This window comes from Chiloscyllium plagiosum, chromosome 9 (genome assembly GCF_004010195.1).
Source record: "Chiloscyllium plagiosum isolate BGI_BamShark_2017 chromosome 9, ASM401019v2, whole genome shotgun sequence".
Classification (NCBI taxonomy): domain Eukaryota; kingdom Metazoa; phylum Chordata; class Chondrichthyes; order Orectolobiformes; family Hemiscylliidae; genus Chiloscyllium; species Chiloscyllium plagiosum.
In genome coordinates, this window is record NC_057718.1 from 67,769,872 (window position 1) to 67,786,747 (window position 16,876).

Sequence of the window (16,876 nt, forward strand, 5' to 3'; positions counted from 1 at the left end):
ATAGCTTTAAATTAATGGGTGGTAGGTATAGGACAGATGTTAGGGGTAGATTCTTTACTCAGCGAGTCGTGAGTTCGTGGAATGCCCTGCCAGTAGCAGTGGTGGATTGTCCCTCTTTATGGGCATTTAAACGGGCATTGGATAGGCATATGGAGGATAGTGGGCTAGTGTAGGTTAGGTGGGCTTGGATCGGCGCAACATCGAGGGCCAAGGGGCCTGTACTGCGCTGTATTTTTCTAAGTTCTATCCCTGAGCAGGTTAAGTTGAAAATATTTAGGCCTCTTGCGGTGCAGTAGTAGTGTCTATACCTCAGGGCCAGCAGGCCTAGGTTCAAGTCTCACCTGCTCTAGAAGTGACTGGAAGCATCTCTGAACAGATAGAAACTATGATTAGAAAATATCTAGAAAGGGAGAGATTTTTTGTTCCTCTCTCTGGTAGCCAAATCTGCAGATTGTCTGGATTGATTCAAGAACCAAGCCTTTCTCTTGATGTGCGAACTCTTTGACAATGTTGCCTCAGCCTTCCCTGGGAGTTCCAGTTTCAAATTGACATTTCACAATTTATTGCAGATTAAATTTAACATGGCTGCTTTGTTAATCATTAATGAATCATTGTCCCACAAAGCAAAATTAGTTATATTGGCAGACGATAATCTAGTGGTATTATCGCTCGCCTATTAATCCAGAGACTCGGGTAGTGTTCTGGGGACCCGGTTTTGAATTCTGCCAAAGCAAATGGTAGAATTTGAATTTAATAACAATCTTGAATTAATAGTCCAATAGTGACTGTGAAACCATTGTCAGTTGTCAAAAAAACCCCATCTGGTTCACTAATGTCCCTTATGGAAGGAAATCTGCCATCTTCACCTGGCCTGGCCTCCTTGCGACTCCAAACCCAAAGCAATGTGGTTGACTCTTAACTGCCATCAGGGCAATTTAAGATGTGTAGTAAATGCTGGTCTAGCTAGTGATGCCCACATCTCATGAATGAATAGAAAAAGCTAATGCCCAAGGAGCTGTCACCACCCTCACTCTCCTTAAAGCTCTGCTTGACATCCTTAGTGCCCAGCTCTCCAATACCAAAGTACCATTCACTGTTTCACTTGGCATTTCCCTTGCTCATCTAGCACTTCACTTGCTATTCTGCTTGCTTGCTTGCTTCCTTGGCTGGTCTGCTTCTGACTCCTTATGTTGATTGTTGTCCTGGACCCTTCTGCATTCATCAGTCCAAATTTTCAAGTGAACAGTTTTGAAAAGATCCACTTTCAGGTTTTAATTCTACTTTTGGTATTATGTCTTTGGTATGCTTTTACATCAGGTGGTCATCCTTGTACTGAGCCATTCCAAAATTATTTTAGAATCCAGAAAATTCCAGAAAAACCTTGATTTCAAATACAGTATTCTGTACTAGAGAGCTTACAGTTAAATGTTTTCTTTTTAAAAAAATCAATTATTCACTTTGGGAATACTTTGGTATTGCAGGCTGAATTATGAGTATTATTTAGTTTGTGTATGTAATAATGTTTGGAAAATTGTTTCATTTCTCATGTACTTATTGTATATGAAGTCTTGATTTTTGTTACATTAAAATACTACATAAATTCAAGCTCTTCTGACTTGACTATATTTAGCAATGATGGTTTATTTGAAAAACTTTGACAACAAAACTATAGGTCAATTACCTCAAAGTAAGAATTCTACAAGCCATTCACTTGTAGTGAACTGTTAATTTAAAGCTGCAGATTTTTATTTTGTTCTTTTCTAGCACTGTGTCTATGGGATGTCATTTTAGTGAAAATTCATTTTTCATCTACATCCAGCCATGGAATAAAGTAACAGTCATGAAAGTTTTCTCACCGCTGGGCCAGCTGGGTTTTGGGGAACTTAGATTTCTCTGAAAATATTTATATTACTGATTTTGTTACTTGCAAAATTACAATTGCAGTAGCTATTTTGTTTCATCCTAACTGTTTTTAATTGTAAAAAGCTATTATACGTTACATTGATATTGTATTTTAGGTTACCTGTATTAGCTCACTCACCAGCTCGCTGTATTCATTAATACCAGGTTCCTGTTCACTCATTCATAATCCTTTATTAACCCGTTGATTACTATAACACGGTTTCATTCATTCATCAAACTGCAGTTCTGTAGTATATTTTACATCCAAATTTAAAACAACCCTTTCAAATCAAAACAACCCTTTCAAAATTCATTACTGTATTTTCGCATCTTATCAGCCCTTGCTACAAGCAGTGTTTACCTCTGAATAAGTGTAACATACAGAACAATGCCATCACCATCTAGTCTTCACGAAACATTTATAATATAAATCAGCTCTAACCAACCATCTCCTGGACCTGAATAGATTCCCCAATTAGTATGTACCTGTGAAATACCTTTTAACTGGTCTATTATCCCTTTAAGAAACGAACCAACAAAACAGCACTTCCATGAAATTGCATGAATGAATGAAACTCTCACTGGCAAATAGTAAACAGATCTCGCAACCCAGCTGCAGTAATCAGTTTAATATCCTGTATGCTTTTATTTAGTATAGGTACAAATTTTAATTTGTTTCGAGCATATAGGCCAAGTATTTTTACTAATATTTACTAACTTAAAATACAAAAGGACAAAAGCCTGTTAATAATGCAAGCAGACTGGACAGACACTCTTAATCCCATCAGAAGTAGCAGCCAGCATTTAGCACATTTTAACCCATCTCCTATCTCCCAGGACAGAAGTCCCTCAAACCTTTGTGTTCTATAGATTTTTTTAAAAAAAGTAACACTATAGTCATAGAATTTTAATATATGTAAGAACTGTGTATAAAGGGGCTTTTGTAAGAACTGTATTTTGGGATTCTATTGCTGCCTCGAACTTGTGCTGTGATTGCTGAATAAAAGAGCCTATTTTCGCCACTCACCTGTTTCGATTGTTATTTGAACATGATCCCACAATATGATCAGAGATTTGTTTCAAACAAATCTGAAATAATTGGATTGGTAAATGCAATTGCCAGAAAGTCTAACAGCTTGTATTTTATATAGTGTTTTTAACCTAATTAAACATCCCAATGTGTTGACAACAATTTTGAAGAAGTATTAGAACATGTGACCAAAAGAGGTGCACTTTTGGAACAACTTTAGGAATTTGGAGTAGTAAAGAATCTTAAAGGAGAATATTCCTATAGAGCTTAGGATATGGTAGTTGAGGGTGTAGTTGCCAATGATTGGATGATTGAAATCGGGGATGCACAAGAGGCCAGATTTTCACAATACCAGGTTTTATTGCCCTAATTATGCTTGAGGTAATGGTGTCTTGAATTGCTTATGTCCATTGCTGTACTGTGAGCTATAGTTGTTTAGTGGACACAAATGCCAGCTAAATAGGATTTAGTACAAATTAGGAAATGAGTACATTGCAGATGTGTTAATGTTTATGGAGGTTACAAAACTGAAGTCAAGAAGAGGAGTATTCTTAGAATAGTCAGGACTGGAGATAGTAAAGGTGTAAATGGGGTTTTCAGCAGGTAATTGAATTAATACGATCAGCATACATATGAAACTTGATGTGTTTTTGGATGATTTTACTGAAGGGCAGCACACACATGAGTATGGGACTAAAGGCAGATCCCTGGGCACGTGAGCTTACAGTGTAGAAACAAGCAATTACAAGTGACTTTTTGCCACAGTTGGATAGTTGGGAATGGAACTAGGTAATGATGTTCCCACTCAGCTGTATTATTGAGAGGGATGAGTAGAAGGGCTTATGCCCGAAACGTCAATTCTCCTGCTCCTTTGATGCTGCCTGACCTGCTGTGCTTTTCCAACAACACATTTTTCAGCTCTGATCTCCAGCATCTGCAGTCCTCAACTTTCTCCCAGGGATGAGTATCACTCATGATGAATCCAAATAAGCATTTCATAATGTAGCACTGAATTAAAAAGTGTAAACAATTCATCTGTGGTACATGAGCATCTCACATTTGACAAACTGGTAAGCTGTAATAGCACTATTGCAATCGGTTATATCTAGCTACCTGGATCCTTAGATGTCCCTTCCAAAGTCCGAGTGTTAATTTTGGACTTTGGCCATAGCATTTATCAGGTGATTTGAAAGTGGTGTGGGAACTGCAGCTGACTTCTGATTCTTTGCTCATTCCGAGGCCAAATTCACTCTTACTACTGTGGAATGATTGACATTGAATAGAATTGAGAATTCTAATATTAATCTTACCACCATGGATACTGAGATCGGTTGTCTTACCATTGTCCTGGCTGGAGGCAAATTAACAAAGGATTGACCTACCCATTTAACTACTCATGAGATAAATTTACTGGGCCAACTTTGAGTGACTTCTGGAACTTTCAAATGGTGGCTCAGTAGTTAGCACTGCTGCCTCACAGCGCCAAGACGTGGGTTTGATTCCAGCCTTGGGTTGTTATCTGTGTGGAGTTTGCACAATCTCCTGTGTCTGCGTGGGTTTCTTCCGGGTGGTCTGGTTTCCTCCCACAATGTGAAGATGTGCTGATTAGGTGAATTGGCCATACTAAATTGCCCATAGTGTTCAGGCATGTGTAAGGTTAGGTGCTTTAGTCAGGGGTAAATAATAGAGTAGGCGAATGGGCCTGGGTGGGTTACTCTTCGGAGGATTGGTGTGGACTTGGGTCGAAGGGCCTGTTGCCACACTGTAGGGATTCTATGATTCTATTCTGTGATAGCTGGTTTCATGTTTATTGAGGTTGCATTCAACATCAGAGCTTCAAGAATGCATTTATGTGGTGGGTGCCGGAATGCACATCTTAAAAATAGTTTAGTAGATCAATTATATGGAATGTGTTGCGCTTAATTGTTGTCCAGTTTATACTCGTTAAAAACATATGACAGTCTGGAAATTGGCTGCTTTTTCTGCTGTAACAAGTCACTTCGTCTTTGCTGCTTCAGGGCATGGAACAGACCGCCCTTTCTTCAGGAATATCAGCAATCTCATTGAAAAGAAGCGCTATTTCTCACCATTACGAATCAGTGAATCTAACTTCCTGTTCAAACTTGGTTTAATTGCAACTCTTGCAAGCATTACATCAAAATGTGATGAATGGCTGTAGTTGCGGGGGGAAAAACATATTTTGCAAACGTACTCTACTGTAACTGAAGTTTGATGTAATTGATGTCAACCCGAATGGCAATTCTATGATAAATCGGAGTAATCGTTACTTTTTCTTTGTACTCTCCCTTTTCTTTTGTACCTAAATAAATTCTTTATAGTACTGACTGTTTGTAAAGTATAGAAAATGACAAAGTCTAATTGAATAAATGCATTAAATAATCCTGGAAGATGAAATGAATAATTTATCTTGTTGAATGGAGAAAGAGACTTGATATTATTATGGTGGCTGTAATGCCACAATACTTTTGAATTACACATCTTAATTAGATGGAATCCTTTTATCCCTCTGTTTCTCTTCTGCAAACATGGTCAAATTTGTGAGTTTTGAGAAGATTTGTAGCTCCAGTTGAGGTTCTGGATGTAAGTTTGCTAACTGAGCTTGAAGGTTCATTTTCAGATGTTTTCTGATATTTTCAGATAGTAGGTAACATCATCAGTGAGCCTTCGGTGAAACACAGGTGTTCGTGACCCGCTTTATGTTTGTGACTAGGTTTCCTTGGGTTGGTGATGTCATTTCCTCATCTTTTTCTCAGAGGATGGTAAATGGGAGCAGGTCGATGTGTTTGTTGATAGAGTTCCGGTTGGAATGCCATCCTTCTCGTAATTCTCATGCATGTATCTATTTGGCTTGTCCTAGGATGGATATGTTGTCCCAGTTGAAGTGGTGTCCTTCCTCATCTGTATATAAGGATATTAGCAAGAGTGACTAGTTGGTGTTCATGTGTCCTGGTGGCTAGTTTTCTGCCTGTTTGTCTAATGTAGTGTTTGGTACAGTTCTTGTAAGATATTTTGTAAATGACATTAGTTTGGCTTGTCTGTATGGGGTCTTTCCAGTTCATTAGCTGCTGTTTTAGTGTGTTGGTGGGTTTGTGAGCTATCGTGATGCCAAGAGGTCTGAGTAGTCTGGCAGTCATCTCCAAGATGTCTTTGATGTAGGGGAGAGTGGTTAGGATGTCTGGACACGTTTTGTCTGCTTGTTTGGTTTTGTTGCTGAGAAATCGGTGGACTGTATTCATTGGTTACCGGTTCTTGGAGATCAGTTGTAGATGGACCAATGATACTATCTACTTGGAGAAATTGTACAGCTAAATGCCAGAGTGTGGTAGATACCAGGATGTTGAGTAAATTAAGGAGAAGATAGATTTTTACATTAGTAATGAGCTGAAGGGTTTTGTAGAGCAGGCAGGAAAGTGGAGTTGAGGCTGAGTTGAGTTCAGCCATGATTGTATCAAATGGCAGAACAGTCTCAAGAGGCTGAATTGTATAATCTTGCTGCAAGTTCTTATGCTAGGCAGTGGTATGATTCTGTATCAAGTACAGTAAATTAGATTTTCAGCAATGAATGAGGCTTGTTTGAAGAAAAAAAGGTCAATTGTTGAAAGCTCGGAATTTCCAATCCTATTTTTGAACTGTGAAATCTGAATGCATTTTTGAAGCATATTTGCCTCTTAGCTGTCAATAATAGCTGTTTAGACTGCTTGCAAATCCAGCAAAATTGTTTGTTTCTCTGTTTCTTCATTTGAAGTTTTCCCATGAAACTGAATCAAACATATTACTATAATAAAGACACTGAAACACGTGATATTTAGCTAGAACTGTATTTTTAAACATTTTTAACTTTACATAAGTAATGCTTTTGTCCTAATTTTCTTCAGTCTCCCACACTCAAAATATACTATTTTAGTAGGGTAATGGAGAATTCATTTCATAATTTAATTCAAAAAGGAATAGGATATACTTATTGTAAGCTCATTTCAAGAAGACAAAATTGAGGACTGCAGTTGCTGGAGATGGTGCTGGAAAAGCACAGCAGGTCAGGCAGCATCCGAGGAGTAGGAAAATCAACGTTTTGGGCAAAAACCCTTAATCAGGAAGGATGAAGGTCTTCTGCTCCTCTGATGCTGCCTGAACTGCTGTGCTTTTCCAGCACCACTCTAATCTTGACTTGTTTCAAGTAGGACCTGGATATAGCACTTGGGACTAACAGGATCAAAGAATATGGGACATAAGTGGAATCAAGCTATTGAGTAGGATGATTAGCTATAATTATAATGAACAGGCAGACACCCAGAACTGAGTTGCCTACTGATGCTCCTGTTTTCTATGTTTCTATGTATTTGTTAGTGGGTTGGAATGAACACAATTTGTATCTGAAATCTATCCAAGCTAACAGGGTGCAACACTCAATTGAAGAAGGTTGATTTAATAGGAATAAGTTAATTAGGAGCAATTACTGCAGTTTGAAAATGTGAGGTGGGGAGTATGCAGAGGGGGAACAATACATTGTATTTGATGTAGTATATAAATAGGCAGGAAAGAAGGACCCATATATAAAATAGTCCAGCTATGTGTAGTCCAAGGGTATATTTCATTATCATCTGAAATGTACGCTTGGAGCACAACCTCAGATATTAATACAAAAATATCAATTGGCATTATTCTATAATAGATTATTTAGCTAAATTGTTAATTCTGCAAAGTCCACCATAACTTTGATTTCATTGAGCACAGAGTTAGCTTTATCAGCGAGGGATCCTTTTCAGGTCTTTGTAGAATTTCGAGAAGATTCTGATGTGAACCTACACAGTTAAATGCTCTTACCCTGATTTTGTGGTAATGATAACCACAAAATTGTCAGGGTTCCTTTGCCATTACTCCTCTGAATCTGACAACAATTTCTGGAGTCTGTACGTGTACAAGTTAGATGCAGAAAGCTGAGGTTGCTGTCTGTGCTTCTGCAAAAAGTACAATGTTGAAGTATCCTTTTGAACTCAAGGTCTTTTATGCTATTAGTCTTGTAGTAAAAATCCTTGAAATAATTGCAACTTGTTTTATTGAGATATGATTAGATTTTTAATGAAGTTAATAAATGCTACTGAGAAACTTTCCTCTGCTATTCAAAAACTAACTTTATATTCATTATCCAATCTCTCGTTATCCATTTGAAGAGAGTACAAGTTTTTGTTTTGTGAACTTTGGCTCCTGTACAATTAAATGACAAGGAGTGTAAAACTTGTTGTTGTGACCAAATCATCTGTTGAAGTACAGAACCGACTAGTAGAATGCAGTCTGCTAAATTAATCAGAGGAATTTGTCAACTCAGTAAACTTGACTTCTAAATCTCCTGTCGTGATTTGGCTCAGCTGTGGGCCATTCATATTGTTTTCTAAATGTTATAAGGTTGTACGCGTGAGCAGTTAATTTTCATGCTGCAGGAAAACAACAGGTACGAATCATTTCGTACTTGCCAGAGGGATTTTTTGAGTTTCGTGCAATTTATCCTATTGAGAGAGAAAATATCTTGCCTTCTGCCAGACAAGAAAAGGTGGGAAAGGATAATTATTTCCTTTATATTGGCGATTTTGGATTGTAGTCCAAAAGCTGATTGAAAACTAAGTTTTGATTTTAAAGATTTTAGTAGAGTACTCTATTTAGAATATTGTAGGCTTCCAGATTGTGCATTTTCTGACAAAGGTTAAATAAATGTTGGAGAAATGTATAACGTGACTTTAGAATCACATGATATTTGAAATTTAATGAAGCAGCAACAATCGTAATTTATAGTTTAGGGTTTTAAACACTTGCAAATAGTACAATTTTTTTGTGTAGGTTAAAGTGATGCACGTGCAAGCTTGATTCTACTTAGTTAATTCACCTGTCTCATGGAAATCTCTCTCTTCCTTCAGATGCCCCCTCAATATAGTCAGCAGGGTATGACTGGTTACTGCCAACAGGGCCAACAGCCTTACTATAATCAGCAGCAGCAGCAACAACAATCTTCATACATGCAACAAGCACAGCAGAGGTACCAACCCCAACAGCAACAGGTAAGGGTTCGAAGGAATTCAAATGGACTTCAGGCACACTTTAATGAAAACAGAGTAAATTATTTACATTTAATGCTACATACTATAATACTGCGAGTGAATTTTAAGGTCACCTTGACTAATATGAAATTATATTTAAATGTTTGACTTGGAATGTCAAAGTATCCTGTTGTGTATTTGATTCATGTTTCTACATTTGCAATCTGTCAGCAGTTACTCCCAGTTACATGTGATATTTTGATGGCCAGTAATTGCTTTGGTTAGTGCATGCAATGAGATCATAAAATACATTGAACTATTCCAGTCACCGAAGAAACTTTTTCCTCGCGTTCAAAGTGAAATACTGCAAATGCTGGATATCTGAAATAAGAATAAAATGCTGGCGAAATTCATCAGATCTCACCGCATCAGTGAGGAGCAAAACAGAGTTAATGTTTAAGTCCGATATGACACACTTTTAAAACTGGAAAACTTTTCTCATTTGGCTTAGAACCTAATTATTTCATTGAGCAAAAAAATGATCATTTCAGTTTTAGGAATTAAATTGTTGCAGCTGAATTAGCTAGCTTTGAGGTTTAGTCTTGAACTTTAATGAGTCTTGTGACTCCTGAAAAACTAGCGTGTTCAAGTTGTTATTGAGTATTTTTGATTGTCAAGATTGCTTGTTAAAAGCTTTGTGTTATTTTTATCCTTGAGGGAAAATAGAAGATTTTAGCTTTTTGTTTCTTTGTTACTTAAATTTGTTTTCAAAGAAAAGTTTTTCTAAGTATTAATTTAAGATTTCCACGTGTTAGAAATACTTCTATTTTGTATTAATGTAATTCTGATTACTGTAGCATACAAGTTCTTCATATTTGGAAAACCTCTATTATGAGTAAAGTCATTTATTGAAATGATATGCACTGATCTCAGTTGGTAGTAACCATGTCTCTATGTCCCAAGAATCGACATCAAACATTAATAGATTTTTATCAGGAAATTCTAACTTCATCTAGGCTCTATAGGCCATATTAAATTGTTGTATAAGAGTAAATTGAAATGGTGCATGATATATCTTCATTACTCATTAAAAAAAGCTAGTTAACATCCTTGAAAATACTCATTTTACTTGATTTAAATGCCAGTGTTGGAAAACATTTAAGATATTGATGCCTATTCATGCTGCATGTTCTACACAACACAGTTTGAAACATCAAAGTAGCCACTAACCTAAAAATCTGTGAATTATAATTAACTGTAAAATTACCTTCTGATTTTTGGGATATAGAATATTTGTAGCCTATCAGGGCAAGCAGGTCAAGCATTTAGCTAATTTCCTAGAGTATAAATTTATTGGTTATGTAGCTAGTCTTGTCATAAACTGTCAATTGTGGGTAAATGTTTGGGTTTTCAACCTAAAAAAACTCTGATCTAGAGTTAGAAAGTGTAGCTATCTAAAGCAGGACAAGATAATTGACTTTCTCACAAGCGGTAAGTCAGCTGATTTGGAATCTGTTCTCATAATTTGACCATAAATCCACCCACATCATTGCTTTCAGATTTGTGTTGGGTTTGCATTTCCTCGATTGCTACTCATGATGTGTGACAATATAATGATTTAGTCCAAGTTGCTATTGTAGATCCTGTGCTCTTCTTTTGAGCAGATGACTTGGGTTTGATCAGATAAGAAATATTGTGATGGCAGTCATCCCTTTCTTTTGGAAAATCTGATTAGTAAAAAATCTCCTAAAGAGAAAGGTATTTTTGATTGGTTGTTTTTGTGAAATGGAACCAGCCAAAACAATCAGTAAACACATCGCGCACATTTTAAAAATAATCCTCTATGTATGGACATTATTGACCAGGCCAACTTTGATTACGCATTCCTAGTTGTGGGCGGCACGGTGGCACAGTGGTTAGCACTGCTGCCTCACAGCGCCAGAGACCCGGGTTCAATTCCCGCCTCAGGCGATTGACTGTGTGGAGTTTGCACATTCTCCCAGTGTCTGCGTGGGTTTCCTCCGGGTGCTCCGGTTTCCTCCCACAGTCGAAAGATGTGCAGGTCAGGTGAATTGGCCATGCAAAATTGCCCGTAGTGTTAGGTATGGGGGTAAATGTAGGGGTATGGGTGGGTTTCGCTTCGGCGGGTCGGTGTGGACTTGTTGGGCCGAAGGGCCTGTTTCCATACTGTAATGTAATCTAATCTAATCTAGTTGCTCTTGAATTTTGATGATCTGCCTTCTTTAATCACTTTTTTTTTGTTTGTTGGGGGTACTCTTTTTTTTTTCCCCCCGATCTTTGAAAAGGAGTGCTGGAAATTGATGCAGCCACGTTATCATCAATATATCATTATTTAGTGACTTCACCTAATGAAGGAGCAACGCTTTGAAAGCTCATGATTTCAAATAAACCTGTTGGACTATAACCTGGTGTAATTTGACTTCTGATTAAATGGATTGAGAGAGACTTAGAAGGGAACTTGAAGGTGATTGAGTTCCCATGAAACAATCACCATTGTATTCTCGGTAGTGGAGGTTGTGGTAAGGGAGTTGTCAAGATTTCATCTCCCATTGCAAGTAGAAAACCAAGAGGAGAAGATTAAGGATAGTTACTGGCAAAATATATGAAGTGGTGCTCCACAGGGATAGTTGTTGAAAGCACTGTTATTCATAAATAACTTGAATTTGCAACCCATTGTGCCATTTAAAAATTTATGAATGTGCCTTATTGAGAGTATGAATAATAAGGTGGGAGACTGTGACAAAACAATAAAGGTATTATACATTGGTTAGAGGTACAGGGAGACGACAAAGCAGGGCATTTAAGAAGGCATGAGGAGGAAGTTAGTTATGGCAGATTGGAATAATACATGAAAAGGTTTGGGAGATAGGTTATGGATGGTATTACAGGGTTTTCAAAAAGTGAACATTCCTCCAAAGTGAAAATACCTGGCAGGAAGTCAAAGTCAGTAATAGATCAGAAGAGGAGGCTAAACTTGCCAAAAAAGTTGCAAGCCTGAGTATTGAGAGAATTTTAGAAATTTGGCAAAGCAGGGGCAAGAAATTAATAGAGGAATGGAATATAGATGTAAACTAGCAAGAGAGACAAAATTGATTATAAAATATAGAATCATAGAATCCTGAGAGTGCAAAAAAAGGCCGTTTGGCCCAATGAGTCCACATTGACTCTCCAAAGGGCTTTCCATCCAAATTCAGACCCATCCACCCTACTGTGATTTGATTTGATTTGATTTAGTTTTTGTCGCATGTATTTTGTTACAAAATAAAGTGAAAATTGTTATATAGTATTGCCACTCTCGGCTGCCTTTATAAAGCACAGAGAAATAACCCAAAGCTTAGAATATAAATGCAGAAAAGTAAAGAAATATAAAAAAAAGTGTTCAGCTTTACAGTTCGTGGCCCCTTCATACTGCCACCACCGCTGGAACAAAAATTACCATTCTTTGGTGCCATCTTGCCTCACCAATGCCCTTGGCACTGAGTCTTCATTGGACCTCATCAATGTAGATGCCACCCATGCCACTGGGTACTGCACTGACCCAAACTCTACTCTGCTGCTGCCCCGAATGTGCTTTGGACCTAAGTTGCTGTTGCAGCAGCTGCTGATACTACCGGGTCTTGAACTGGGCTCAAACACGGTGCCGCCCCCATGAATCTGCGCTGGACGCAGAAGCTGCTGTGAACCCAGACTAGGTCCTGCTGCTGCCATGAGTCCGTGCTGGGCCCATTCTCTACTGCTGTCGCTGTGACCAAGCTCCTCAACGAGAGGTAAAAAAGAGAAAATAAAATGTGAAAAGAGAGGGAAGAAATGAAAATAAAAGCGGACGAGCCCTACTTCACCGCTAATCATGGCTAATCTACCTAAACTATACATCCCTGGATGCTATGGGGCAATTTAGCGTGGCTACTCCGCGTAACCTGCACATCTTTGGACTGTGGGAGGAAACTGGAGCACCTGGCGGATACCCATGCAGACGTGAGGAGAACATGAAAATTCCACACAGGCAGTCACCCAAGGCTGGAATTGTACCCAGTTCCCTGATACTGAGGCAGCGGTACTAATTACAATAGTATATAGATACATAAAGAGGCAAGGATGAGCAAAGATAAAATGTGGGTCAATTACAGGCAGAGATAGGAAATTGAGAAGTGGCTAAGGTGTTAAGTAGATACTTTGTGTCTGAATTCAGAAACTAAAAAACTCATGTAACCCGACTGTTTGTTTGAGAGAAGAGAAAATGTGCAACAACAGATCAGGTAATCTGACATCCGGATTAGGAAAAATGCTAGAACCTATTACAAAGAATGTGATCTGATATTTAGAAAATCGTTGTCTGATTGAACAGAGTTTATGTTTGACAAACCTGAGTTTTTTTGAGGGTGTTACTAGCAGAACCAATAAGGGGGAACCAGTGGATCTGTGTTTAAATTTTTAGAAGGTTGATAAAGTCCCTATTCAGGAGGTTAACAGAGGATTGGTTAAAAAGCAGGAAGTAGGGGATAGGAATGATTGGGCCATTCCCAGGTGGCAGGCTGTGACCGGTGGGATAGCTCCAGGAATAGTGCTTAGGCACCAGCAGTTTGCAGTCTGTATTAATCTATGTCAATATTTCCAAGTTTGTAGATGATACAAAACTTGGTAGGACTGAGAGTTGTGAAGAGGATGCAAAGATACTTTAAGGATGGAATATAAGTGTAAAGTTATCAACTTTTGGAGGGAGGAATAAAGGTGTGGAGTATTTTTTCAGTGATGAGAGATTGATGTCCAAAGGGATCGAAGTGTTCTTGTGTTCATGAGTCACTGAAAGCTGGCCTACAGTTAGAGCAAGCAATTCAGAAAGCAAATGATATGTTGGCCTTTATTGTGAAAGGAGTGGTGTACAAAAACATGGTTGTCTTGCTTCAGTGTATCAAACATTAAAGAGAATGCACCTGAAGTGTCCTGTGCAGTTCTGGTACACTTGTTTAAGGATGGATACATTTACCAAAACGGGAAATCAGCAGAGGTTCACCAGATAATTTGAAGAGACTGGACATGTATTCTCTGGAATTTGAAAGAATTAGAGGCAACTCGTGGACACTTTCAAAATTCTTAAAAGGGTGGACAGAGTAAATGCAGAAAGATGTTTTCACTGGTTGTGGGGTCTAACACAGTGACATGGTCTCGGAATAAAAGGCAAACCATTCAGAACCGAGATGACGATTGTTTTCATCGAGACATGCAGCACAGAAACTAGGACGTTTAGCCCACCCATGTCTGTGGCAACCATCAGGTACCAAGCTACACTAATCCTATTTATCTCCTTAGGTCTATAACCATTTTAAGAGCTTATCCAGATGCATCTTAAATATTGCAAGAGTACCTGCCACCACTACCCAATCGCTTAAGTGTGTTTAAGTTTTGGAATTCTGTACCCCAGAGGACTGTGGAAGCTTAGTTATTAAATGAGTTCAAGACAGAAATGAAAAGGCTTTTAAATCCTAATGATATCAAGGAATATGATGTTGAGGTAATGGGTCAGTCATGAGTTAGAGTGGTGGAGAAGACACTGAGGTGAATGGCCTACTCTGTAACTACTCCTACTACTGTTCCTACCTTCCTATGTTCCTTTGAAAATAAGGACATAATTTTATTCCAATCAAAGGTAACACAGAGTTAAAATTGAGCATGTTGAGTCTAGAGCAGCAAAGAGATCAAGGAGTGCAAATATATCCGAATCTAAAAATAGTGATACAGATTAACAGACCATGAAATAAAACATTGTATCTTACTGCGTTTTACTTTTAAAGTAATAAAATTGAAGAGGGAATAGTGTTAACCTCACTCAGAATGTTAATTTAAGCCACAATTGGAGGGTTTCCTTTCTGGCTTAAAAGTAATGACCAAAAACTCAAAAAAGCTCGGGGTGTAGTTGTGATCCAAGGCTTATCAATAATCTCAAGCCAATCTGCCCAGGTGTCTGCGGAAGTCCATGGCACTTGGGGGAACACAAGGGAACCTTTAATTGCTGCCCACTGGATTCCGTAAGCCAGATGTATCAGAGTGTAACATCATGTGGCAAACAATCATAAATACTGCAAGGTTGTACTAGCCAACTATAAAATGGTACTGGGCGTATGAATGGATCAGGGGCATCTTGGAGCATGCCGCCGACCTCAGTGTGAGTCCAGGGCTTATCAAAAGGTGTGTTGCTGATCAGTTGATCTGTGGGAGACTTCGTCTTCGAGCGGGTGTCATTCCTGAAGTGGATGTGGAGGGGACAGTAGAGTCAGGCTTGTCTTGGTTTTGTGGGACAGAGGCCTGTGCACCCTCATTGTTGAGTGGACTCTCTGCGGTGTTATCGAGTAGCATGAGAGAGGGTTCATGGTGTGAGCGAGTGGTGACAAAAGCTACAATCTCTTCCATGTGAAGGTTAGGGGTGAGGATGGGAAGCTTAGAGTATTAAGTTGGCGGTACGGAGGGAGGAGGCCTGGAAGAGGAAAGGTTATTCACTGACACTGACGTCGCTGACGGCGATCTTTATTCTTAGGGGGCTGATGGCCTTTCGCGACTTCTTTAAATTTATCTAAACACTGGAGCATGTAATCAGTATCCTAAGAGGGGTCACCATACCCACCCTCAATGTTTGTCCTCCAGTTGCAGAGGGACCACCCATACAGATTGGAAGTGAGAGGAATAACATATCTACTGTCACCTGTCTCCTTCCAAACAGTATCAGCTGGTGACCCTGGCAGCACCAGGGGGTCTCCTACCTTACTTTTGTGTCAAACATCTTTACCATGGCATGGTCTTATACGTCAAGGGGACAAATGGGCGTGGACCGTTCTTCTCAGTAGGACATGGTGTACTTGTCCCCAGGGCCGGACCTTTTATTTTATGTTCGGAAGTCATCAACCCTATCGTCTTCCTCAGTTCCGAAGCGTGGATCTACGATCTGTGGAGAAATGAACAACAAACTAAACCAAGACAAACTTGCACTGGTGCCGTTGTCAATCCCTTAAGGTCACCTTAAATGATCACTGTTCTGTAGTAGCCATCTTTCCAGTCCCGTCTTGTCACATAGTCTTCCCCTAGCTTGGGATCAGCTTCTGGACTCAGGTTAGGATGGATGCAGGCAGATGACTTTATATTTTAAGTTCGCTCAGGATCCCGTAATTAAGGGATCCTGACGACTATGCCAATTATTGAATAAATTATCCGGACTCCGGACCTTCAGCATTGACAAATTTTATTGCGTGATATCATGGGGAGCACACCTTTTCTAATCACGGTAGCCAGTGCTACTCCAAAATGCTTCCGATCGCCGTGGATTTATGTAGTACAACGGTTGTCGAGCTAACAGTTTCTCAAGACTGTATGTAACAAGCTATTGTTTTCAGACCTTGAGTCAATACATACTCCAGATACTACATTTGCCCATTGATAATGTCTGTCCGGGTTGAGGTTTTGTTTAACAGGTGGCTGCAGACAAACAAGTCAGCAAAGCAAAGAGCTGCAGGCCAGCAAAACAGCTTCCATAATGGTAGATCGTGGTACTTGAGGCAAATTGACTTGAAATTGAACCAATTGTTGATATTTCATGTGGCCATTCAATTGAACAGCAATTACATTTACATTGAGGTAAGTAACTTAAAAAAGCTATAATAATTAGACAGAATAATACAGTAAACTTCGATATTTGAGGTATATAATTTTTGCCAGTAGTTCATAAAGTGCCAGTTAAAACAAAGTTTTAATGGAATTGGAAGGTAGGTGAAAATTTCTTTCACACAAGGTTGTTGAGCTTTTGAGGGCCCTACCTGAAATTATGAAATTACAATCCAGAGGAACTTTCCAAAGGTAATGGTCATATAACAAAAGAGAATGAATTTTGCAT

The 16,876-nt window shown here is 38.8% G+C and overlaps 1 protein-coding gene across 2 annotated transcripts in view; it reads left to right on the plus strand.

The window, feature by feature from the left end:
* arid1b (AT rich interactive domain 1B (SWI1-like)) overlaps positions 1-16,876 on the plus strand; it is a 583,262-nt gene that overhangs the window by 163,280 nt on the left and 403,106 nt on the right. For both annotated transcript variants that reach the window (XM_043696151.1, XM_043696152.1), the window contains exon 3: positions 8,860-9,000. In XM_043696151.1, the coding sequence (XP_043552086.1) occupies positions 8,860-9,000 (141 nt within the window). The remainder of the gene's footprint in view (positions 1-8,859; positions 9,001-16,876) is intronic.